The sequence below is a fragment of the Drosophila santomea genome, chromosome 3R (assembly GCF_016746245.2).
Source record: "Drosophila santomea strain STO CAGO 1482 chromosome 3R, Prin_Dsan_1.1, whole genome shotgun sequence".
Classification (NCBI taxonomy): domain Eukaryota; kingdom Metazoa; phylum Arthropoda; class Insecta; order Diptera; family Drosophilidae; genus Drosophila; species Drosophila santomea.
Genome location: NC_053019.2, coordinates 12,398,850 through 12,423,840, shown reverse-complemented (window position 1 = coordinate 12,423,840; position 24,991 = coordinate 12,398,850). Strand labels below are relative to the sequence as shown.

At 46.0% G+C, this 24,991-nt stretch overlaps 2 protein-coding genes across 3 annotated transcripts; both read right to left on the bottom strand.

Moving 5' to 3' along the window:
* Positions 1-2,768: 2,768 nt before the first annotated feature.
* LOC120452180 (uncharacterized protein DDB_G0283357-like) lies at positions 2,769-4,350 on the bottom strand. The gene has a single exon (XM_039636290.2). The coding sequence runs from the start codon at positions 4,332-4,334 to the stop codon at positions 3,651-3,653; it is 684 nt and encodes a 227-aa protein (XP_039492224.1). The 5' UTR covers positions 4,335-4,350; the 3' UTR covers positions 2,769-3,650.
* A 182-nt stretch (positions 4,351-4,532) lies between these two features.
* LOC120452179 (steroid receptor seven-up, isoforms B/C) lies at positions 4,533-24,633 on the bottom strand. 2 transcript variants are annotated; one of them, XM_039636289.2, is made up of 5 exons: positions 23,522-24,623; positions 15,378-15,527; positions 11,166-11,717; positions 5,011-5,168; positions 4,533-4,673 (listed from the first exon to the last, which is right to left on the bottom strand). In XM_039636289.2, exons 1-5 carry the CDS (start codon positions 24,174-24,176, stop codon positions 4,557-4,559), a joined length of 1,632 nt encoding a protein of 543 aa, XP_039492223.1. In that variant the 5' UTR covers positions 24,177-24,623; the 3' UTR covers positions 4,533-4,556. The 2 variants fall into 2 exon arrangements, with proteins under 2 accessions (XP_039492223.1, XP_039492221.1); XM_039636287.2 differs by lacking the exons at positions 4,533-4,673; positions 5,011-5,168 and having other exon boundaries at positions 10,144-11,717; positions 23,522-24,633.
* Positions 24,634-24,991: the final 358 nt, after the last annotated feature.

Here is a 24,991-nt window from a genome sequence, read left to right as displayed (position 1 = left end):
CAAGACCCTGGGCTTTCTATTATAAACAAGTGGCAAATTTGGGTAAAAATAAAAAAAATATTTTATGATGTTAATTAATTTAAAAAAAAAAAAATGCTTCATCAATTAATGGGGTATATACAATCTAAGGGAACTGTAAAGTTCTAGCCATAAATTACAAAGAAATTACTCATATTCGCTTTTATTTGCAGCAGAAAGAGTATTTTCTTATAAGTACAATGCACCTTTTATGTCCCCTCTAATATTCAGTGACAGCTGACCTTTTTGCCAGACAGACATAAAACTAGTCGCGCTTCAAATGATCATTAAAAGTTATTAAAAAGATTTTATGTGAAAACGATTACCTAGATTTTTGACTCAGAGTAACGTTGGTCTGTGTGGATTCTGTAACATTCAAGCTAAATTAAAAGATTGCGACAGGCCACTTTAACACCGTTTAAATCTATTAAATTATTCTCAGTTCTTGCAGCATATAATACGAAAAAATGGCCATTAATGGCCATTTTCCAAAATTTTCCGCATAATTTTGCATAGCTCATTTATGGCATCCTAAAGACAACAATTTTGTGGTACGAAATATAGTTCACGGACACACCTCCTCGCGCGGAAAATTGCGATTCTTCAAGCCAAATTCCCACGTTCCACCACCGCAAGACAAGACCAGGCCAAAAGGAGAAACAAGCCGAGTGCGAATGCAAATGCAACTGCTGTGGATCAATCATGTGCCTAGAGCCAAGTACTCAGTACCCGGCTTCATGCGATCAGCACCACTCAAGAGCAAATAAGTGCCGAGTGTGGGGGATTGGGATGGGGAAATAGTAGTGGCAGCAACCGTTACCTTCCTGGCCAATTGGTCACAAAATCTTAACACCTCCTTCAAGGTTGTGGATGATCAGATGCTCAGTTGATCGGATGGTGATGATCATCAGATCGGATCGCAGTCTGTTCACTGATCACTCAGTGGCGGCCATTAAAGTCAAATCATTTTTCACATTTAGATGCCGACCGTTGAGCCGCTGGAGGGAGGATCGTACAGTGAAGCCTAGTGCGGCACGGCGGCTTCAATTGATGCCCAAAATCTGAGTCCGAGTCCATCCATCTGAAATTGCCCCGATCACGAATCGTGGGCTGTGGGGGTGGGGGTGGATTGAAGTGAAGTGAAATATATTCGATGGCAATTGCGATGACTTCGCCATCGTGTTTCGACTGAAACTGAGACTGGAACTGAAACTCCGAGTGGTGGGACTGGGCTTACATAAAAGTAATCAAATCAACACCTTCATCAACTCCTTTGGCTACGCTCCAACCGCAAAGTGCCTTCCTTATTTCGGATCTTGGGGCCAATTTGGGTTTGGTAATTTTTCTCCCTGCCAACTTTGTAGCCCGGCTGTGGAGCAGTGGCGATCGGCTGTCGATCAAATTGTTATTCTCGATATCTAATTTGTCATTTGGCAGCGGCAATTTGGCCATTGGGCTGGATCTCTGGGTTAAGCCTGAACTTAGCTGGGCTTGACTCCAAGCTGAGCTGGCTACAAGCTGTCTGCAAGTGCACGATCCTCGAGATGGGCAGATTGGGCTTTGCCCGGGGCAAACTAGGGAATCCCGGCGATTATCTTGTCGGCGCGTGAAATTCCCCAGCCCCGAGCTCCGGAGGAATTGACCCGCAATTGATACCAATCCACGGCAATCCATTACAGAGGCTAAGCGCACAAGTTGCATGTCTCATTATTGGCAATTTCAGAGCAGTCCGGGTAATTGCCTCCGCGAATGCGGTTTCTGCCCGGTTTTGCGAGGTGGGTGCTTCGGCATGACTTGGGCATTTATTCCGGCAACACATGGTTTTTGGTTGCATCACGTACCGCTTAATGCCCAGATATATGTACATATATATGCCCGCTTTGAGGTTTGAGCAAGTTGTCCCGGAAAGTTATGAAAGTTTCCCTAGTTCAGCGGTCATCAGATGAGTGTTTCTGGGTTAAAGATCACTTCGGGGTGTGTAAATGTTTTCGAATCGGAATTTCAGTGGAATTTCAGCGCCTTGAGTCTCGTAGTTGAAACTATTTAGTTTAAACTTTTAGAATGAATTGACAAATTTTCTATAACTTTATAGTTTTTCTAATATGTGTATGTTGTTTGTAGACCGCCCTCTCCAAATTTTTCTAGTAAAAGCACCCAATTTTTGTTTAAATGTAATGGATTTTATTTAACATATACATACAATTTCTCAATTTTTAGTGTACCGAAAAAAACTGAAAGCAAATGCATTTCATTGAACGCAATAATCATTTCGTGTGCTGCTGATATTGATGTCTGTCTAACGTGATGGGTCTATAATCGGTGATAAGGACACATATTCAAACACTCACGATTACTCACACTCTGGCCGACACTTGCTTTTTAATTACAACTGCATTCATTATTTGTTATCAGTAGGTTTACTTTATTAAAAACATTGGAATCACTCTTAAAACTGTATTTACACGTGTTTACGTGATGCATTTAGTAAGCAATCAAATTGATTTAATGTTTATTTATACTTAACTTGTATTTACATACGCTTCGTTTGATTCTTACTAAGTGTTACTTTTTAATACGCATTTAAATTGAGTACTTCACTTATGTACAATTTGGCTGCAGTTGCGTCGAAATAGTGTTCTTACCCATGGAAAAAGATACCAAACAGAAAATGCAAACACAATACGGAATTCATTATAAACGCAAATTTTTATTATTACAAAATATAGAAAACTTTTCATACTCTATACACATAAATAAGATAATGCTTAAGCTTACGAAAAAATCGTTTAAGAACTGAAACTTGCACTGAACATTTTGTGTTTTTACTCGTAATGTTTACTAAATAAAAAATTCGCTAAATTTTGCATTCATATTCCAACAAATCGGGCTTTCCATACAGGTGCATCTTTGAGATGCACCCGGCGAGAGAAACCAGTCGAGAATCGAATGTAATTTTAAATTTTACTTAAAGTAAAAATAAAATTGCTAAAGCACACATAAAAATTGCCACACATCAAGTAAACATAGCTTAAAATTTTTGGTATATTTCTGCAAACCACTGGGAGTAGAGTTTCGTTTATGTATTCATATTTCATATATGTATATACGTGTATATGCTACATTACATATATAAATATTTTAACTATCTTTATGTTTTGTCTTTTGAAAGTGTTGGGGGGACTTTTCTCTTTCGCTTTCGCTTTCCACAATGCTTGTTCTTTCATTGATTTTCTCAAATGTTTGTGGTCTAAAATTAAGTAGAACTCAGTGCCATTTAAATATTATACACATTCATATGCAAAGACGTTTTTGGGCGCCTTCCTTCTTTTTGGGTTTAACTTTTGAAGTTCTCTGGGATATGTCAGCTGAGATTAGTTTGGCTCACAGCTGGGGCGGCCTAGAGAAAAACTTGAATTTTTCCGGGAGTTATGTACAAAGTTACAACAAAAGCTACAAATGGAAAATTAGTCAATTAAGCTACGCGGCGCTCTTCCTTCAACTGCTTTTTTTTTACATTTTTCTTTCATTTTTTTTTTGGGTTTTATGGTTTTTGGTGGAAGGGGGCGGGGCCGAGGGCGTGGTATCTACAAGGTTGCTTTATAGCCCCAATTCTAGATGCATAAATAATTACACTACTTGACATCCACAATGAGAGGAACTTCGCTGATATCGATTAAATTTGGCGGCGATTGCTGCTGTTGTTGCTGCGGGGCTATTGCTGCTGCTGCTGCAGTTGCTGTTGCAATTGCAGTTGCAGTTGCAGTTGCAGTTGCAGTTGCTGTTGGCGTCGATGAGGCAGATGACAGTGAGCCCGCCGAGGATGAGGTGGGCATTGCTGCTGCACCAATGCTGTTGCTGTTGCTGTTGCAGTTGCTGCTGCTGTTGTTGCTGCTGCTGTTGCTGCTGCTGCCGCTGCCGCTGTTGCCCACGAGCAACATGCGCTGGTGATGTTGCTGCAGGCACTGATTTGCATTGACTGCAGCAGCGGCCATCATCATGGTGGCGGCATCGCAGTAATTAGACAGCATCGTTGTGGTGTTCACCGTGGCTGTGGCTGCTGTCGCTGGTGTCGCATAAGCGGTGGTTGGCGTGGTCATATAATCGGTATTGCTATTGCCATTGCTGCTGTGGATGTTGCTGTTGGCCCCGCCGAAGAAACTGCCTGCACTCATATGATTGCTGCCGTTGCTGCTGTTGTTGCCGTAGTTGTTGATCTGCTGATTGCAAATGCCGCCGCCGCTGCCGTTGTTACCGTTGTGGCAGCCGCTGATGCTGCTGCTGCTGCTGCCACTGCCACTGCCGTATGTTGGCTGCATGACAGCAACATTGGTGAGCTGGTCATGACTGGCAGCGACAACGTTGTGGCTGCCACATCCACCGACACCGACTCCGCCACCGCCTCCACCACCGCCACTGATATTGCCACTGCCTCCGCCGCCGATGCCGATGCCGCCTCCGCCGGAATTGATGTTGAGCGTTGCAGCCGCCACAGCTGCGGCCGATGATCAAGTTGTTGTCAATTGGCGCCACATCGTGTGTCACATCGAAGGCAGATAGGGCCAGGAGAAACTGTTGCCGCTCAGCAGCATGTCGCGTATCAGCGTTTCAATTGGCGTTTTTCCGACTAGACGCACAAAAAACAATTGCTCAATGACCTAGCCGAAGAAAAGAACAGATAGGAGAAGACAGATTTTTATTAGGAGGGATACTTAATAATCTTTAAATAAAAAACTCAACGAGTACTGTATGAATTTGTATCCATAACAGAACCTCTAATCAAACGAGCTATTCTGGGAATTGCAAATAATCGGTTTCTATAATTTAAAGCCGCTATTTCATTTTATCTAAAGGGTTATCAAGTATATTATGAAACAGAGAGCTGTTTCAGCCTTACAATTCATTTTCCCTTTCTCGATATTCCAAGTACCTCCCTCATAAATGAATGTTTATTGACTGCTTATTGCGTAATAATTAACAAACTAATAAACTTACTTGTGAGGAGACCGTTCGCAGCGATGGCAATCTGAGGAGCAGCTTGCCGAATCTCGTGGGCTGGTTGGGATACTGGGTCCGGCAGTATTCCTCGAGGGCGCACTGCGACTTCTCTTGCAGGGATTCAATGTGCGTCACATCGGACAGGCCGCAGGCATCTTAAAGATAGGCATAACGAAAAGAAACCGTCAGTTCGCAGATTCACAGTTATGAATGCAAATAGGTGGTCGATACTCAAGGGGGCAGTTCACCTGGCGCCGACAGAGAGTTTCCAAGTCTCGAGTCTGCCTGTCACGTCAAACCAATAACCGAACATGAGCAGCTGCCACGCCCACAACGGCTCAGTTCAATTGCGCTGAGGCTGAGGCTGAGGCTGAGCACACTGAATAGCACAAGACAACAAGACAGCAAGACACAACGGCAGTGGATCGATGACGAAACGGGGAGATTACGTCATGTCTATTTGATTTATGTTCAATTGAAGTCGGCTGGTCTACTGAGAAGCGAACAACAACAACAGTAACAGCGAGTACAACACTTGGGTTAATTAAATTCGGGAAAATTAAGCCGCAAGACAACGCCCTGTCCCCGCAAAAACGATACCATACCAATGGCTTTTCCATCTTGTCGGCGGCTAGCCGTGGCATTTAATTACAACGATGCTAGATTGCGCATACGCAGCGTGTGCCGTCGAGTGTTAATTGCCAGGCACCAAAAGTTTGCTTATCAATTGCCGCTGTAAAAGCATCAACAAAAAACGGCAACGAGCGGTTCTTCTATTTTTTATACTCAAATGCACACATGTGCATTTATTTTGTTGTGTACTTGACTGTTTGAAATTCAAATTAGACATCAGCACTTGTAAATTTGCATAGCTTCAAAGCATTTCAAATGGTCGACGTTGCTGTTAAGAATGGCGTTTCGAAATTGCATATGAAATTTTGTTTGCTTAATTAGTCACTGCACACACGAGGACTCTATTACGCAAGAGAAAGAAACTGAGACCTGCAGCTGATATATCATTTTGCAGTCGAGCAGCTAATGATTGGGCCATTTGCCATTTGCCATTTGCCCACCGATATCATCGTGATGGCAGCTCATATATCCGATTGCCGAACTCTCTGCACTGTGATTGCATGGCCAGTTGTCTTGGTCTTAAACTGCATGTTGTTAATGGCACTTGGGGTCGTATTGGCTGTATTGGCCGCACGCAACTCCGAATCTGAGCTGGCCATAAAAGACGAGTGTCAGCTGTAAGCCAAAACCACAGGCAAGATCTGCTCGATGATTGGCTTTGGCTGGCAGATAAACGTAAATGTTCGACGGCAGTTATCATATAAATTTCCCGGGCTTTGCCCCCACACAAGGCGCGTAAATCAAGCTAAATGATTTGTCGCCAGCGGCAACAGGAATTCAATTAGCCATTATTAACCATTCGGTTTCATAAACAACGGCCAAAACAACGGCCAAAGGTAACTAGAGGTAATGGTAATAATCGTGAAGCTCTGGCGATACAAATTAGACATGGTCAGTCCGTCGAGCTCAACGAATCACTTCATTGGCCATGGCCATAATTGTCAATTGACTTTCCATTAGCTTGGACGAGATCCAAAGGATCCAATTGGGGGAGTCATAAGCACAGAGGGCGGAGGAGGTGGAAATTGTGCCAGGCCAGGCACTGAACATTTTTAGTTTCATTGAAATGCATCGGAGATGACGAGGACTTGGGATGCGGAGGAGTGGGAGTGGGAGTTGCATGCTCAAAGTGAAAGACATTCCACATCCAGGTCGGGCTCCACTCTGGGGAAGCACCAGCCCAGATCGGAGCTTTCTCGAGGGGTTAGCCTCGTCTCTGGGTTTTGATTTTTTGGCTTTGACTGCGGCTTTGTTAACTGTTTTGGGCTCGTAGTTATGTACCCTACGACGAGCTTGGCTTCGATTTGTATTTGTGTTTGGTTTTCAGTTTTCGGTTTTCGGTTTTCGGATTTCGGTTTGCTGTATTCAGTATTCAGTATTCGGTCGGTTTTGGGTCGTCGCAGTTACTAACTCAGCGAGGGAGAGATCGTGACCGCGTGTTTTAAATGCATAATGACCGTAAAGTAGTTGGTTGCCCAACCAACAGCAGACATATCGAAAAAGGAGCAACAGGAGTTTGGAGGGGGGCGGGGGTCTAAACTGTTTAACAAAATTATGAATTGCTGCATTATATTTTATTAGATTTGTGTTCTTTATGGCCCCAGTTCTGGCCGAGCAGGTCGTGCCGCGACCGCCAGAAACAGTTATAGCTTTATTTAGTTTTAATAAGGATCGGGTCGTGTGGGGTCAACTGTGGTGAAGGAGTTCCGCTCTATCGACTGCATCTAAATCTTGAGCAAACAGAGACTCCTCCGCCAGGCTGGCAAAAGGGAAAACCCAAACCTAATATCGAAACGCGCCCTTAATGATTCTAATCAACTCAAGTCTGCCCCGGCCCAAAAGTTACTGTTAATTGCCAGAGTCTCAGGCTTCGGGGCACGTCGTTGGCAATTTTCAGGCGAAAAGTAGCGCAGGCGATCAATGAGCGCCACAAAACGATTTGAGCGGCTGCTTCGAGCCGAGACGCTGCTCCGAGCCAGGCGAAAAACACACACAGAATGTTGGTCAAAAAGTGTGGCCAAGACATGAAAGCTACAACTCTTAACAACTGCAACAAACGACAGCAATCAGAGGGGGCTTGCGCGGAAAGGAGCTTTAGCTGTAGCTGCAGCTGAAGCTGAAGCAGGAGGAAGATGCACCATGGCCAGGTGGTGCACCAAGGTGGTGAGGTGGTAAGGTGGTAAGGTGGCCCCAGCCAGGTAACTTCGCCAGGCAATGGAGCAGCCAGAGGAGCAGACATGTCGTCAATGCGCTGCAGAAGATCTAGTAAGTCTATACCCGGTATTTTACTACCGCGATCGTGTCTCGTCTCCCACAATCTTCGAGCTGAAGACCCTGGGTATGGGCTGCGCAGCGATTGATCGGCTGCAGTTTATGGACTCATGCAGCCAATTCAAATGCAATTGCAGCTTGCCAGTCGGTCGGTCGGTCGGTTGGTCCAGGGTCTCAGCCAGCAAGACCACGAACTCCACGCCACACACGCCCCCTCAAGAGTGGGGCTAAGCTGATCGCGCCTTGCACTAAGAAAAAGTGGATTTAATACAAAACGTTTAAAAAATATTCGACCTAAATGAGGTGTAGAGGAGATCTGAAACCGATGGGCCTTATCAACAAGGAAAGTGGCAATTTAAACCGTTTTAAAGGTACATCATATAGAGAAATAGTGATACGACTGAGATCAAGTTTACTTTGACAAAATGCTTTTGGACGAAAGCTAAAGTAGAATTAATTCTAATCAGGCTGACTGAAAATTATTCGGTTCAGTGTAGTGAGGCCAAGCGACACACACAGCGTCTTGGAAATGGTAAAATTATTTTCATTGCAAGTTTGGCCAAGGCATGGACTTGGTCCATTCGTCCATTGACTTGGGCTTGTAAGTAAGCGACATAAACGAGTGTTGTATTAATGTTCATAATGTGGTATCTCGACGTCAATAAACGTCGCCACAAAGAGCAGGAGGGGATTTGGGATACCTCCAAGCCAGGTTGAGTTCAGATCAGCGGAAAAACAATTGCGACGTGAATTTGGACAGCTGCTTGACACGACACGAAAGAAGGGGGGGTACTAAATCAAAATCTCAGTTTTCCCTACCCATGCTGGAGAAGGGGGTACTAAATCATAATCTCAGTTTTTGCCTACCCATAACGAAAGTGATCTTAAAAGAGCTAACTTACGCTTAATTGCAAACTTAGCTTAGGCTAAAGTCAAAGAAAAGCTCAATTCACTCTATTTGCATACAAAAACTTCAGTGATTTATTTCGCGGTGAACCTAATTGTCTAAAAATAAGTGTGTATAAGGTATAAGGCTTTAAAAATATTTAAATTATTCGCATATAAGCTGGTGTGATTTATTTGTATACGTGTGCATGTTTTAGATGTGCATGTGTTTCAGTGTGTGTATAATCCCAAAGTCCAGAGTTTTGTTGCCACGTGCGGATGAGATTAAATTTTGTTTGTTTTTGTGTAAATAGCTTTGTTAAAAAATGAAATAAAAATGTGAAAAGATTAGTGTTAAATAAATGGTGGTTTTATGAAACGGAAAACTGATAAATTTGCTGAAATGATGAATGAAATGAATTCAACAAAATTAAAAGTTTTCCATCGAGCTGAAATAAATAGAGGTTCCAATACCTTGCGTTAGAGATGTGCCTTAAAAACTTAATCAGAACTGGTTCATCATTTTAAGAATCTAAGAAACTTGATTGATTTGGTTTCAGTTAAATAAGTTGTAATACTTATTTAAACGATGTGAAACTATTTTATTACAGTTTAAACTTTCTGGGTGAAGTAGTTTACAAAATACTAGTTATTCTTTTCAAACTATAAGCGGAATATTTACTTTAAAATATATACGTTTTTATGTGGAAATACAGTGGTATAGTAGGATAAAGTGGATTCCATTTCTTTAATAGTTAAGAAATAAAAACCAATTTATCGCAGATTAAAGACTTTACTTTTTGGTACTGAACATCAATGATCAAGTTGTTTAATTTCGTTACAAATTTAAAGCAATTTGATCATTGTTTAGCAAATTATTGAGTATAATCAAGTTTACAACTTCTAAATAATGGGAAAATGTATTTATACTTATTTCTCTTGATCAACGATAGATCCAATTTAATCAACAAAGCTCTAGTTTGTTTTCAACAACTGCTAGTAGGATCTCACTTGGAAAGATTTGCATCTTCAAAGATGAAGCATTAATCAGTTCATAAGTTAGTTCAGGTTAGTATGGTATTTGTTAGTAAGCCAAATATAGTAATTAATAAACAAATAAAAAAACTACAAATTAGTCAACAAGCAGTTAAAGCATTAGTAGGCGATAACGAGTAAAAACACAAGCCAGGATTAGATTTTTGTTTAACAGCAACAGCTTTATATATATTCTTAAAATTCTTTTCTTCTCCTCCCTCATCGAGTCTTTGTTTCATCAAATTTTTTGGCAAAAGTTCACTAATCGAATCTATGTAACTAGAACACTAGAATAAATTATGCTTAGTTTAAGGCAATAAATAGATAGAAACTAGCCATAGGCACTAAAGTAAGTACATGTACAGAGGGTTTCGGTCTACCTAACGCTATCAATATGGATACAAGTAAATTTACAATACAGGGGACTGCGATTTCTGTGAGATCCTACAACTGCCATCTACTACCGGCGAGGCTATAGGGCGAATACCTGTAACTGGGACTGCCGAAGGACGCGCTGCCGCTGCCGCTCGAGTGCGCAAGGGCATGGGCGTGGCCCACTCCCACTCCCACTCCGAAGGGCGTGCTGTGGTGGAACATATCGAAGGCCGAACCGAAGGCGGCGCGCGGTGGCGTCTGATAGTGGAACATGGCCGCCGCCGCCGCCGCAGCCGAGGGCGTCTGATAGGCTCCACCACCCAGCGAGGAGGAGGAGGCGGAGGAGGTCACTGGAACGGGAGCGGGCACAGGGAGCTGGGCCACGGAGGAGGTGGGCGCGGGAGCGGAGGCAGGAGCGGGAGCGGTTGCCAGCGAAGTACTCAGCGGCGAGGCGGTTAGGTTGCGGGAGGACGAACCGCTTTGCGATTGAGTAGGAAGCGAGGCGCCCAGCCCGCTGCTGTTGTTGTGACCGGAGGCGTCGCCTCCGCCGCTGCTAGGGGGCGTGGCCTGGGCCTGGGCATACAAACTGGCGAGCAGGTCCATCTCGGAGCCAGCGGACTTGGCCTGGCAGCTGCTGAACGCACTGCCGGCGGAGGGAACGAGGGGAGCAGAGGCGGACGCGGAGGCTGAGGCGGAGGAGGTGGGTACCTGAGCCTGTTCCGCCTGCTGCACTGCAGCCTCAACGCCGGCCACGCAATTCATGAAGGCTGCCAGGTGAAGCGGCGCCTGCTGCTGAGCCTGAGACTCCTGCTCCTGGCGATTCAGTTCGTCTAGGTGGTCACGCACCACAGCCAGGACATCGTCATTGGATGCCGTGGAACCCTTGCCAAGCAGTGCTGAAACCTTGGTGAGCAGTGCCGGCACATCCTTGTACAGAATGTCCAGCAACTTACCGGTGGTGAAGAGCACGATCGCCTTGAGGCAGGAGTACTCCGCGGAGTCGACATGCAGCGCCTTCAGCTTCTCCACCTGCTCCTGGAAGATGCGGATGTGGTCCATGAAGGCCACCACACGATCGGCGGCCATAGGGGAGGCATGAAGTCCGGCGGCGGCCAGCAGTGGCGCCACATGGAGCGGCATGGAGCACTGGCTGGCGTTCAGGACGAATAGCTCTGACCAGACAAGCCGGAGCAGGGCCACCTGGTCGGTCACCTGCAGCTCCGGAAAAAAGGGTATGTTCTTGGCCCACTCGACCGCCGAGAAGAGCAGTCGGGCGGCCAGTTCGCAGATGTTGTCGATGCCCATGATGTTGTTGGGCTGCATGCACTGGCCATATCGCGAGGTTGGATACGGCTCCGCCCGCAGCAGGAGCGAGATGTAGGAACTGAGGTACGAGTGCCCGTTAAAGCCGGCAATGCCCATGGGATCCCCGTTGGCAATCTGGTACTGCCCATGCATGCCGGCCAGACCGGGCTGAGTGGGTGGTACGCGTCCACGTTGGACAGCTGCAAAAAAAGAGGGAGAGAACAGGATTAGATTGGTTGAAAGATGCTAAATAACTAACAGATAGTAGTGTCAAAATGTTTGTTTGCCTATTTTACGAAACTAATCTTATAGTTAGGGTTTTCTCCTAAGAACATATCCTTTCCAAGGATGTACAGACACCCTGCGAAAGGGAATCCTGCTTTTGTTGGGCTTATTTTGACCGCCACATCACACTCGGCACAATGCGGGGCATTCAGCTCTGTTGGCAAAGCTGCCACAACTCACAATGCTCGCTATCTGGATATATCTGAGTATCTGGCCACCTCGATCTGCATGTGGAAAGAACTGCGTTGTTGCTGCTCGCCCTTTGTTGCAGGCGAAGACATCGTCATAAGATACTTTGCTGCCACCCCAGAAAGCCTTTCAACCCCTTATGCTATGTTGTCTCGACTGCTTAGATATGCAAATTTCAACTAAATACTTTCAACGCATCCTTCGGATACACACACACTGCCAAAGATACCGAAGGTATGGCAGATGTGGGGAGAGTCTCGGCTGATTTTGGGCAAATACGGCTGCAGGCAGGAAAGAAAATAATGGGCAGGTTTGTTTTTTTTTTTTGTTTTTTGCAAAGAGCGCGGCTATATATAAACATTATAATTAACAATGTAAATGCTTAACAACTGAGCAGCTAAATGGAAAGTGAAAGGCCTTTTGAACTCTGGCCGGAAACGACATTTCGCCAGACATTGACGTGGATACGTGAATAGTGCATTCGTGGATTCGTGGATTCGGACAGGAACATGAGCGCTGTGGATATAGATACTTAATATCTGCTGAAAGTTAAGCCGAGGCCACTTGGACACGCTCTCGAGTGTGTGACATGTGAGCGGGAACTTAAAACTTGAGCACGTGCTGGCGGAAGATTCATTCATTAAGCAATCAGGCAAAAGGGCAAGTCGGGTTAGTACTATCTCAAATGCCCATTCCAAGGCAAACCCTTTGCGCTGCTGCTTTCTTGGCTGCTGTAATCTGGGCCTGATCTCGGACGAAACCACAGGCTTAGGCAGATTCTCCATTTGGGTTTTGCGGCCAGCAGCTTTTAGCTTCTTCGCTGTTCTTGCGGTCAGACAATATTTTCCCAGGCGCATAAATAAGGCGCTGGACACTAAACCGGTTTTGCCGTCATAGATCACCAAGTGCATCTTATACAGAGGTCCTACGGACGGCCATCCCCTCACTCCACGGCTCACAATTACGCAAATGTATTGTGTAAATAAGTGTCCCTATCTCGCTTGCTCCTCCGCCGGATTGACCGAGTGGTCAACTGGTTCGGGTGGTGCAACCCCCGGCTTAATTGCTCCGGCAGGGCAATAAACAAACACCTTCGGACCCGGGACAGAAAGGGATTTCAGGATATGTCCATTGTGCGGACTGACCAGAAACGCTTTCGCTCTCGCTTTTCCTTTAAATCCGAATCGGAATCAGAAAGACGTTACGTTTCGTGGACGGAGCTGACCAGGTAGAGATCGGCGAATCCAGTTCCAGTTCCACTTTAACTTCCAGCTGCACCACCATGGTGGTGCTTCGATCCATAATGCTGTGTGCATTTTTAGCAATGCTTTGTTTTAGTGCGGATTCGAATTGGCCTGGCCCAAGGCTCCGATTGCGTTGGCCAGATTGCGATGGAGCTCTAGGTGTGCCTGGGATGTGTGCTTGCCAGCCCAGCTAGGCGGGTTGCCAAGGTGTGGAGTTTCCATCTGGCCGTGGAGGTGTAAAAAACCTTTTGCTGACCCACTTTCCTAACCAGCCAAGTCTCTCCAACTAGCTCCATCCATTGTCTGCCCAGAAATGCGTTCGACCAAGCCCACAAAATCAGTGAATGCAGGTGGTGTTGATTTGCAACCGGTGGATTTGGAATTCCAGTGGTCAAAGTTCACGAGCAAGAGTTCACAGCATTGGAATGGCCAGTCAGCCAGTTCCCTTCGCACCCCGAAATAGGTGGAAATCCCTTTAAAAATTCATCCTAAATCCCGAATAATTTTACATAATTTTGCTACCCCTAACAAAAGAAAAAACAAGTTTTTGTGCAGGAAAACTTCAGCTACCAGTTCCGCCCCATCCCACTTCCCTTGACTAATTGACACTGCAATTTAATTAGAGCGACCCGGAACAGCGATTTGATGTTGTTTTTTCAGGTTTTGTGAGGCTTTTTGTGCGCCAAACCCGTACAATTTCTTGACCCAGGGTCGTTCCAGGCACAACCTTTGTCCCGCTTCGCAACTAAGTACCATGGCCCTCTCATAAAGAGGGTAAAACCGAAGGAAACCGCCTATGCAGAATTGGGATTTTCTCACGATTTCTCAGCTTTGATAGCGAGGGACTAGTTTTACGCAGAACTTGTCATTAAAGAAATGTGACTCAACATCGAGTGGACAAATTTTGAAAAACAAAACCCAGATCCAGAATGTGGCAAAAGGTGTTGAACTCTTTTGCGTTTTACGAGTTCTGGGGCAAGTACTGGGTGAGGAAATATCAGATTTAATGGGCCCAACAGGTAGATCGCGGACCGGGGTCGGACTATGTCATTAGCCAAAAACTAGTCTTGGCTTAGGTAAATTTGAAATGCCTTTTTCACAATCCGACGGCGACTAAATAAATGTTTATATTCATTTAATTACAAGTGCATTGGGAGGAGAGGAGGCTGCTGTAGCTGCATTTTAATTGCCCGTAGTCGCCATAAATTAACGTTTTCGTTCTTAACCCAAATCGATGTGTACACTGTTCAGACATCTGTAGCCGTTGCCGTTGCCTTTGCTTTTGCCTGTGCCTGTGCCGTTGGCTATAGCCACAGCTATATCTATTAGCATTTTGCGAAAAACCTGTCAATATTAGTGCAAATAATAACAGCTTAGTGTCCGCTAACTGCAGTCAGTCTCTATCTTTTGTATCTGCGACTCCCTGACAGACGCTAATTGTTAATGCTGACAAGTGTAACTGGCCATTGGCAGTCAGTCCGTCAGTCAATCCGTCAGTTAGTCAGTCATTCAGTCAAAGAGTCAATCATTGTGCCGCTGCAGGAAAACGAGTCTCACCCAAGTATGCCAAATATTTGTCTTGGCCGTGCTTACAAATTAGTTACACATTGGGCTGCATTTGATTAACTGATCAATTGTGGCGCATTTCGCACAGTGTACGCGACTGGGCTTCATTGTAATTATGAACAAGCGATCGAACAAGTTTGCATTTGATCTTCGGGGTCAATAAGCTGGTCAATCGCCTGCCTAATTGTCTTTTCTCAAACTACTTCTATTGGGGGGCTTGCGTGGTGGATTACAGTGATACAGCGAATAGTATGCGAATTTGGGTGCCAACACTTGGCCTGATCCGCACTGATCTGGCATAGTTCCTGGCACCCAAATAACTAAACTGATCCGCACCGAACCGAACCCAATTGTTCTCTGCACATTCCTAGCATGTGACATTTAGTCATCGAAATGCTCTACTTCCGTTTCTTCTGCCGTTGATTTAATTTATTCTGTTTGCCTCTGGGTTTGACTTTTAATTGACCCACAGCACACACAGGCAGCAATGCCAGAATTTCTTTGTTCTGAATAACACATTTGTTTTTCTGTTCTATGCTAGTTGAGCTTCTGAATGGTGATGATGATGATGCTTACCTTCGCGTCTCATGCCCATTTTGAGGCACTTCTTCAATCGGCAATATTGACATTGATTGCGATGATGCTGATCTATGGGACAGTTTCTGCTGCCGCGGCACGAGTAAGTCAGATTGCGACGCACCGAGCGCTTGAAGAAAGACTTGCAACCTGAAAGGGAAAATATTCGATATTAATAATATGGAAAAACCAATGTATTTAAAGGTATTTCAACTTCAACCCAGTCTTAGAATGCCTGCGAACGCTACAAATTCCTTGGCACCACACGCTTCTCTAAGAAAAACAAAAAGCGAAAAGAATCGTTACCACTTGTGTATGGCAAAGTGAGTTCCGAACCGGGTTCCCTTCCTGATGCCCATGTCAATGGTCATGTTACACGTTTCATGGCTTAACGCCTCCCATAAAATTACCTTTAATGGCTTTCAATTAACAAAGTGTATCTTGGCCGCGGCGATACAACATCCCTCCCGAAAATAAAAGAGGGAATAAAACTGGCAGCAAGTTCAAGTTCGGCTGGCTGCAGCTCGAATGCCACGAATTTACTGTTAAGCTAGACGGCGGCCAGATCAGCCATGGCTCGTTGGGCTCCGGGGTTTTGGCCGCAACTTCAACTTGGCTAAGTGCTTTGGGCCACAGTTGGGTGTTGTTGTAGGACAAGCCAGCGACACGGCAAGTTAATGTCGCCGACGCGTATCTAAACATGTGTATCACTTGGCTCAGCATCAGAGTTTTCTGCATATAGAGCCCAGCTATTTGCTTTGGGGATATATATACACGATATATATATACGTGTATGTATAGGAGGCATTGTGTGGACCTGGTTTTCTGCCTTTTTTTCGCTTTTCCACAGACCAAAAAGATTTCTCACAATAACTCAAAACAATGGCATATGCTCATAAAATTCGTTTTAAGCTGTAAAATCATCATCAAACAAAATATGTAAGCGCTGAGCGTTTATGCAGACCCGATCCTATCCTATCCACTCCTCCACCCCCGACTTATATTGCATGCGATCGCAGGCTATAAAAGATCTTTCAATGCTTTTTGCCTTTTGCTTTTTGCTTTTTGCCTTTTGCCAATGCGATCGTGTGGCTTCAGCCTCCCACCGAAATGGAAACAAAACGTGGTCCGCAAATTGAAATTGATTGAGAGTCGATGGCTTAATGCACTAGCGGAAGATACCATAGATACCTTAGATTAAGATATCGATGAAATTAGCGCAGTTACTTTGAAAGTAAATCATAGCTGGCCAAATTAGATATGTCCTTATGATCCAAAATCGGAGATCTTGTAATCCCGAGCACCCGTTATAGTTAATCCACCAAAGGGCATTCAGTGTTCATCACTTTCGGCTCCTTCATAGAGACCAACCCGAGAGACAACTACGAACACATCTAGAAATACCCTCACTCACACACTGCCAGCTTTTACACCATATGATCTACGAATAACGATATTGTACCCAGTCACGATTTCTGCCAAAACGTACCGTTGCCTTTTGGCCCCCCCCCCGTACTCCCCCAATTTTCCCCACCGACGCTGACTGCGCTTCGAGTGTTCGCAAGAGAGGGGGGCGGAGGGGAGGAACGACTTGGCCAGAAAGGCAGAAAGCCACAAAGGCAGAGGTAAATAAAAGAACTTGCAACAGAGGCAAACTGCCCATATGCGCCTATCGCAGCTCTATCTAGAGCTGCATCCCATCCCGAGTATCTGGGTATCTTAACTTTCGGGATGAGCACAGAGGGGGAAGCGATCCCCAGTGGACTTTGCGATGCGAAAGATGCGCGTCGTTATTGATGAAGATACGAATGCGAGTACCAGTACGAGTACGAGTACGAGTGCATCGGGCAGATACCGTAAACAAAATCTGAGAGGGGGGATGGCGTGGATGGAGTGGATGGAGTGGATATCGTGTTATATCAATAACCGAAAAAGGGTGGATCGCTCTAGCGCTCTTGAGATACGATAGTGTGGGAAGTCCGGGGCGAAGCCCTAGAATCCTTGCCTCTTCTACGGCTTCGGGCTTAAGCGTTTGCCATTTTGGCTTAGCCAAAAGAGTCCACGTCTTGACTTGGCCATCTTCGCATTTGCGGTTGTTTCAATTACCGCTTCACCTAATTGCCAGCAGCGGGTGGCTGAGGAAGTACATAGTTCGCGTGTGCTACGCGCCATAAAGCGTTCAATACAGTTAGAAGAGGTTCCGAGAACTTAGCTAAGCTAAGCTAAGCGTTTTATTAATTGAACTTCCTGAAAGTGAGCTGGCTGCATCATCTGTGTATCTGCACCGCACGAGATCCCCTTGCCGCTTGGCTGGGCAATTTAAAGCGTTAAATTAGTTGGCTCTAGACCGAGAGTGTACGAGTATCTGTATCTTTTGGCACATGCACTCGGGTGGCAGATGGCCCAATCAATTGCGGACTCCACTTTTCCCCATTTTCCCCGTTTTCCCCAGCCGCGGTCAATGATCGCTTGGCCCAGAGGTAGCGGAACGGAGATCGGGGGATTGGAGCCCAGGGGATCGGAAAATGGAGCGATGCAAAGTCAAAGTCGCCTTGACTTTGGCTCATTTTTTAATTACCAATGCACACACAGAGGGCAGCAGGGGAGAGGGCCATCATTAAAGTGCAATAATTAAATGTTAAGCTTGCAACACGGAGCAACTAGAAGCCAGTCCAAGTAATTAGCACAAACGGCAGCGCCAAGAATGGTGCACAAGTCCAGACAAAATATCTGGAGTACAACCGAAACATAATTACAGCCCCCGTCGACAGGCACGAAACTGGTAGTAATTCATAATGCGGCTCATGCACTTGAAGTATCTACAAAATGCACTGATTATGAACGGGGTCTCTAGCAAAAAATACGGAAAATAAGAACCTAGAACGGAACTTGTGAATTCCGATATCCCACCGGGCCCAGTCGTTTTATGGCCCAATATGGGTCAACTGTAAACCAAATGCCAATCTGGGAAGTTCCCTCTATCCGTCTATAAACGCAGAACCAACCTTCGCAATGGTTTCGCTGGAATCGGAGCAGTCTTAACTGGCTTTTCATTTGCATCTTCCATATGTCACGTTGCCCAGGGGGGAAAATGCAAAGAAAATGCCGCCTTAGATAAGCGATTTGGCTTTGATTTAACTGATGCTATGCGAAGTTATGCGGCAAGTCGCGTTCTCTCTGTTAGCCGCAAATGCCGAAAGCCGTGCAAATGCTCTGGTCATGTAGCCAAGTACCTTGGCTTGGTTCCTTTGGGCCTGGCCAGCCAGCGACACATGGCGATAAGCGGGGTTATGGCCAAAGGTAAAGACTCTACCGGCTAGATCGCAGAGCAGTGCTGGCCAAGTTGCAACTTGTTGTTTTGGCCCTCTGGAAGATGCACACAAAACGTGCTGGGCCTGATCGATTAGCCGAACTTGGCTGAAAACGAAAATTGCGCATGAAGTGGCAACAGAGGAAAATGCAGCAACCAGCAACCAGTAACCAGCCGAAAAGTTTGTGGCCCAGAGCTCGAACGCTCGGAGAAGTTGGGGCTTAACATAATTAATTAAACCGTTACATTATAAAGCGGATCAAGTCGGTAGTTCACGATTTCCTTACCCCAGAGACCCTCTTTCATTTCGGGGGCCTTTTTCGAAATCGCATCGTGTCAGGATGAATTTTTTGCGCCTCATTTCAAGCGACTTGTGACTTGAGTTTCGGAATCGGATTCGGAATTGGAATTGGAGGTGGAAGTGGAACTGGGGGACTGGTCTGCGAGACGGGGCTAGTCTGCTTTATTGGCTCGAACATTTCTTCTAAGTACAGCGATTTGTAGTACAAGCCAGCTTTTAATGATTACAATGTCTGCCTGGCTGCAGTTTCCAGCTTGCAGTTTGCAGTTGTTTTTGATCCCCAGCCCTATTGGGTTTGTTTGTTTGTCTCTGCCTTCCGTCTTCTGTCTTATGTCTTATGTCTCGGCAATATCTGTACAATTAACTTTTGTTTTTGGTGATTTTCCTTTGGCTGCCCTTAATGAAGGGTTCAGCTCTGGGCTCATTAATGTTGACACAACGCTTTTGCAACGATTTCGCCTGTACTATATACTCTATACTCTTACAAGTATGAGATTATTGTGACAGCGTCGTTAACCCGATAAATGCCCGGGAATATTTGCCAGTGCAAACATAAAAATTTGTCAAAATAAATATCGAGGCCATAAGTTATTCCATTCACATGAGTTGGGGAGGTTGGGCAGAAGAAAAAAGAGCTACCGAGTTGTAAATCACCAGAAAGCAGACTGCAAATCGCACGGAAGTTATAAATGTTTATCAAAAGGCGATTTATTTGATATATGTTATGGGCATGAAATTGACTCGGCCCGCTTGGTAAACTCATTCCGGTACCGCTAAATGCAAATTTTAATACAAGCCTTGAATTTATCTTTGCCTCTTGCTAATTAATAAATAAGAAATTTGCTGCTGCGGGCGTTTTGACCACGCCCACTCCCCACTCCCCACTCCCAACAAAAGTGCAAAAAATACGAAAAATATGCCCAAAATTGCAGCGTCATAAATTGCAATGTTCGGTGGGCGTTGTTAATTTCTGCATTCGTATTTCTGTATTTACTTTGTTGCTTTTCCTTTGCTCTGGTGGGGGGCAGGTCGTATCACAGACAGCAAATTGATTTATGTTTTGCTTTTGTTAAATGCTCAAAGTGGAATGAATTTCCACAGCGAAAAGCGAATTTCAAAAGAGCGCCATTTAACAGATTGTCAAAAGGTGGAAAGTGAAAATCAGCAATGTATCTTTTATAAATAAACCAAAAATAAGCAGCTTTCTTCGCAGAGAATTGATGCGAAATAAAGCTAGATGTTATGGGTTTTTAGCCCAGAAGCAGTGTATAATTTCCAATAAACACCACAATAAAATCTTATTCATTTCGGCCTACTGTATTTCTTAATCTTTTTACTCAAGTTATTTGCCCACATCATAATGAAGTTAATTAAAAAGCCACACATGCTGAATAAAATTCTGCACAAAGGAAGAAGACAGAGCAGAGGAAACAAGATTCTCCCCGCCAAATCTCCGAATTCAAAGACTGACACAGCCACTGACCAAGTATTGTGCGACATCGAAAGATTCGGACATTTCTGCTCATCTCTTCAAAGAGCTGGAATGGGGAGCCTGAACTTGGGATTTTTTGGGTTCTGAGCCTTAATTGCCGAACGTGGGAATCTATTTAAATGAGTTGTGGATGTAAGCTCGTTCGCGGAAAATGTACATCCACGTAGCCGGAGCAAATGGAACAAGCTGGAAAATGTGGGGATTATTTATGCTGCCCCAAGTTGACAATCTGTGGCTGGCGGCTGCACTTCACACACATTATTTGTGGCAGCTAATGGGCTTGGCTGGCGCTTAACAATTAGTTGGGATGGCAATTTTTTACAGCTCTTTATGATCACCCCGCTCTTGTGGTCCTGCTCCGCCTGCCTACCCGATGTTTGTTTTAATTAATTGCATGCCAGGTACTTAGTAGTGCTGGCAACTTTTCGCGAAATTTATTTGTCATTGTCATGTGCGCGGTGAGCGGTGCGCCACTAAGTTATGCTAATTCCCATTTTGACATGGGTGCTGAGATAGTTTTCTTGTCGAAATTGGAAATTCAATTGGGTTCCTAGAAATAGTGGCAGTAATATTTGGTGCCAGCTTGTTGCTGCCACAGCACCAATTGATGGCTGTGCAACTAGCAAAGAGATACGGGAAATCTGAGCTTTTCGGCCACACTAATAGCCATGACAAATAGCCAAATTAATAGGGGATACGGTGCGAGGGGGGGGGCCAGAACGTAAAGGGGTCTTGCCGCATTAGAGCCATGCACTCATCATTAATATTATCGAGGCACTTTTATCAGCGCACATTTTTCAGCCGCCACTAAACCGTGACTTTTCCAGTTGGCTAAAGGTTACGGCTGCCATTCGCTTCAGCCTGCCGATGATGAGCGTCCTCCCAATTTCACCAACAGCTGGGCGCGAAATCAAACAAGTTGCCACCACAATGGGAGGACATGGGCAGGAGGATCTTCTGTTCAGCGGGATGGGCAAGAGGAGTGGGGTGGAATGAGGAGCGGACAACACGCATAAGCTACAATTAATCTTGCAGCTACGAGTACCGCGACTGGCGGGGTGTCTCGGCATAAATTCACATACCCATACCCATACCCATGGCTAGCTGTGTGCCCTGAAACCTGGAAACTGGACATACGGATAGACGTACGGACAGAAGGGACCTCCAGACGGACGGACAAGTGAGCACACACATACACACACACATACGCACACAGGCGGACACACACGAGTTTAGAGCTCAGACAGCCGAAACGAGTTGCCGCGCAACGGAGTGGATTGGAGTATCTTTCTTTTCTAAGAGCCACGAAAAGTATCTGCACCTCGAAGTGAATCAGCTGAAAGGACGCGGCCAGGCACCAGAGTAGCGAAACATAAAAAAAAAACCATGAAAACGCCGGCAATGATATGGGCTCAGTGGGCTTTATTATGATTTTTCCTACGTTTTATTTCGCCAGCATTTGAGTGAAGCTGAATGTGAAGCTGAAGCTGAAGCTGAAGCTACAGCTCTGCAGTCTGGGCGATTGCATAGAACAAAATAGATTGCTATCGTGGCAACATCATCAGGCCAACAGGCAACTACATACTATGCCACATGAAGGGATCCGGGGAAACACCTTCAGAATGCAACGAGGCGGTCACAGAGCCGCATATCTTCTGATTGTTGCTCTTGTGGGTTGCGCATGCGTACAAAATGCTCGGTGATTAATAATAATAGCAGCGCCCGCGAACGAACAGTGGGAGCCAACGGAGTGCCAAGTATCTGAGAATCTCTGGCGAATCTCTGGGATCATCATACCAATGGCCCACTGTGCCCGTGCCCAGTCATAGTCACTTCTTGGCTGGTAGTGGTAGTGGCAGTGGCTTTGGCTGTGTGCTCCAGTGCCAGAACATTTGAAGAGATACGAGCATGACAAGTTCAACTTCAAGCTGCACTAAATGCCAGAGCGTATGCCAGATCTCCCTCTATCTCTGAATGCAGTTACCCATCTGCCCCGCCTACCGTCCCTCTTCCGGAACTCCAGGTGAGACTCCCCTTATCCAGAAAGCCAGAAAGCCAGAAAGCCAGTGAGAGAGACAATAAGAAGGTGGGCGCTTCATTTAGCGGCCGCCGCACAATTTGCATGTTTGCACAACAATTGTTTGGCTTAGGACAAAGCACGGACCGTATTTTATTTAGATAATAATTTTTATCTGACGATAAGGCCGAAAGGCAGTGCGTGCCCGGATCGCAATATATGTATGTACATACATACGCATGTATGTATGGGTATTTTCAAGAGCTCTCGTGCTGGGAACTCTAGTGTAACGGAACGCTGACCAGAGATGCAAAAGTATCTGGGTATCTGGAAAGTGAACTGCCGGGAAAGGGATTTTTTGAGATACTTTATCACCACTTTAGTGGGCAATTGTAGCTGTTAAATTTAATTAGACACAATAGTATATCAGCAAGAGACAGTAAGCTCATGCGCAAACATAAATCTCGCTGGGGTCAAACCAAACTATAGTTTCGATCATAAATGTATTTTTTGCTCGTAAAAATATCTCTACATGATTTGAAGCCCGATCACCTAACTAGCTTTTGGGCTACGTAGGTTTATGGACTGCCCCGGCCGACAGATATACATTCCAGCTGCATCCCGCCAACTTTTGCAAATGCCCTGGGAAGAATTCCCACTGCCCTGCCATTCCGCCACACACCCACACCTGGCCAAGGGTTTATTGCCAACTCATCAAACTGCCATAACTCACCGCAACTGTCAAAAATCAGCGGCTGGCAGGCACGCTTTTGTGCTCGCTTTCTATTACGTTGGCCATTTCTGTTTGGTCATCCCCAGTTCGAGCCCGAGTACGAAATCAATTGACCCCCAATTGCACCTTGGCGGTGATATCGCTACTCAGCAATAAAAATTGCCAAGATATGATGCTCCTCAAGATGGCACCAAATCGTTACATTTTTGCTGAAGGGGTAGCATCCCTAGCTCACACATTCACTATAAGTATTCCCCCCAATTTGAATTGAAGTTCTCTCAGTGTACTCACCTTCGCAGGTAAATTGGCCGTAGTGCTTGCCGGAACTCTTGTCGCCGCAGACGACGCACTCGATGTTCTGCTTGCTGTCGATCTGGGATCCACTGTTGCTGCTCTGCGAGTGGGAGCTGTTCGCCTGGGAGCTGGGCGTGGTGCTGCCGCAGCCTGTGGGCTGTCCCTTGATGCTGGTGAGCATGTCCTGGCCGTGGCCCTTGATCAGGGGCAGCATGTCGGAGCCGTGTCCGGGATTGACGCCCGAACCGGAACCCGATCCGGAGCCGGAGTGATGGCCACCGGCGGATCCGCCATTGGCGCTGGGCAGGCTGCTGGACAGATCCTCCTTGATGCCGGGATGATGGCCGGAGCCCCCCTGATTGAGGCTGGGGCAGGAGAGGTCCTGTTTGATCACCGCCGACTGCTGGCTGGCCACGCTGCTCGGAGTGGTACCGCCGCCGCCCGTCGCCACGCTGCCGGTGGTGGTGCCCGGTCCGGCGGAGGCGGCGTGCAGGTGACCGCCGAGGGAGGCCGGCGGCTCGTGCCAGGCGCTGTGCGGCGGGACGCCCAGCCCCATCGAGCGGGACAGGCCGAGGTCGAAGGCCGACAGCTCCGCGCCGGATTGCGGGCGCGGATTGAAGAAGCCGGGAGCCGTGGACGGGGAGGCGCACATGACGCCGCCGCCGTACACGCTCAGCGAATTGTGCGTAATAATTTTGGCGGCCGGGTCGGAACACGTGGGATAATTGCTGGAATACACTTTGTACGCACTTGGTACGGTTCACACTTTGGTTTCGATAGAGTCCTCGGCTCTAGCTTTATTCTTGTATCCTTTGATTTTGTATTTGTCAGCCGCGTAATAATTCCTTTGTTTTTTATGTTATAATAAATTTAATATTTTCTTTTTAAGCTGCATATGCTATTGGCATTTCAGCTGGCTTCACTAATAAAACACTTGGTTTATTTTTGAATTTTTCGATGTTGCTTATTTATTTCCCGCTCGGCGCACACACGAGATATAATATCTTAAAGACTTGGAAATTTTTCAATTTCGGTATCTTTGCGTCATGCGGAGCAGCGAAATCTCAGCTGTTCTCGTAAGGCCTTTTAGAGCCTGACTGGCACAACATTCGTGGCAAAAGGTACACGACCCGACCCGACTCGACTCGACCGTTTCGACCTAACGACACATCACACAAATCTCTCTCCGCTCCCCATACTCAACTCAAACGGGCAGTGGTGCTGGTCTGCTCGCTCTCGTTCGGCTGGCGCTGCCGTCTAGTTGAGTGAAATCGCCGCTCTCGCTCGCTCGCGTTGGTGGGGCAAGACCTTCGACGCGTTTGGCTGGTTTGCCACCACCACTGAACCACCACCACTAGTGCGCCCAGTATACCCACCACCACCATCACCACCACCACCACTGAACAGAGTAGCTTCTCTCTCTCCGCGCGCGATTCCACTCAACGAAGACCGCTCACTCACTCACTC

What these genes read in the sequence shown, in the direction of transcription:
- LOC120452180 (XM_039636290.2), bottom strand. Translation starts at nt 4,334, where the DNA reads ATGCAGCCAACATACGGCAGTGGCAGTGGCAGCAGCAGCAGCAGCATC.
- LOC120452179 (XM_039636287.2), bottom strand. Translation starts at nt 24,176, where the DNA reads ATGTGCGCCTCCCCGTCCACGGCTCCCGGCTTCTTCAATCCGCGCCCG. An exon ending in CGGCCAATTTACCTGCGAAG is followed by an intron (nt 15,528 to 23,521) that starts GTGAGTACACTG and finishes TTTCCCTTTCAG; the next exon opens with GTTGCAAGTCTTTCTTCAAG. An exon ending in AATGGGCATGAGACGCGAAG is followed by an intron (nt 11,718 to 15,377) that starts GTAAGCATCATC and finishes CTTTTTTTGCAG; the next exon opens with CTGTCCAACGTGGACGCGTA.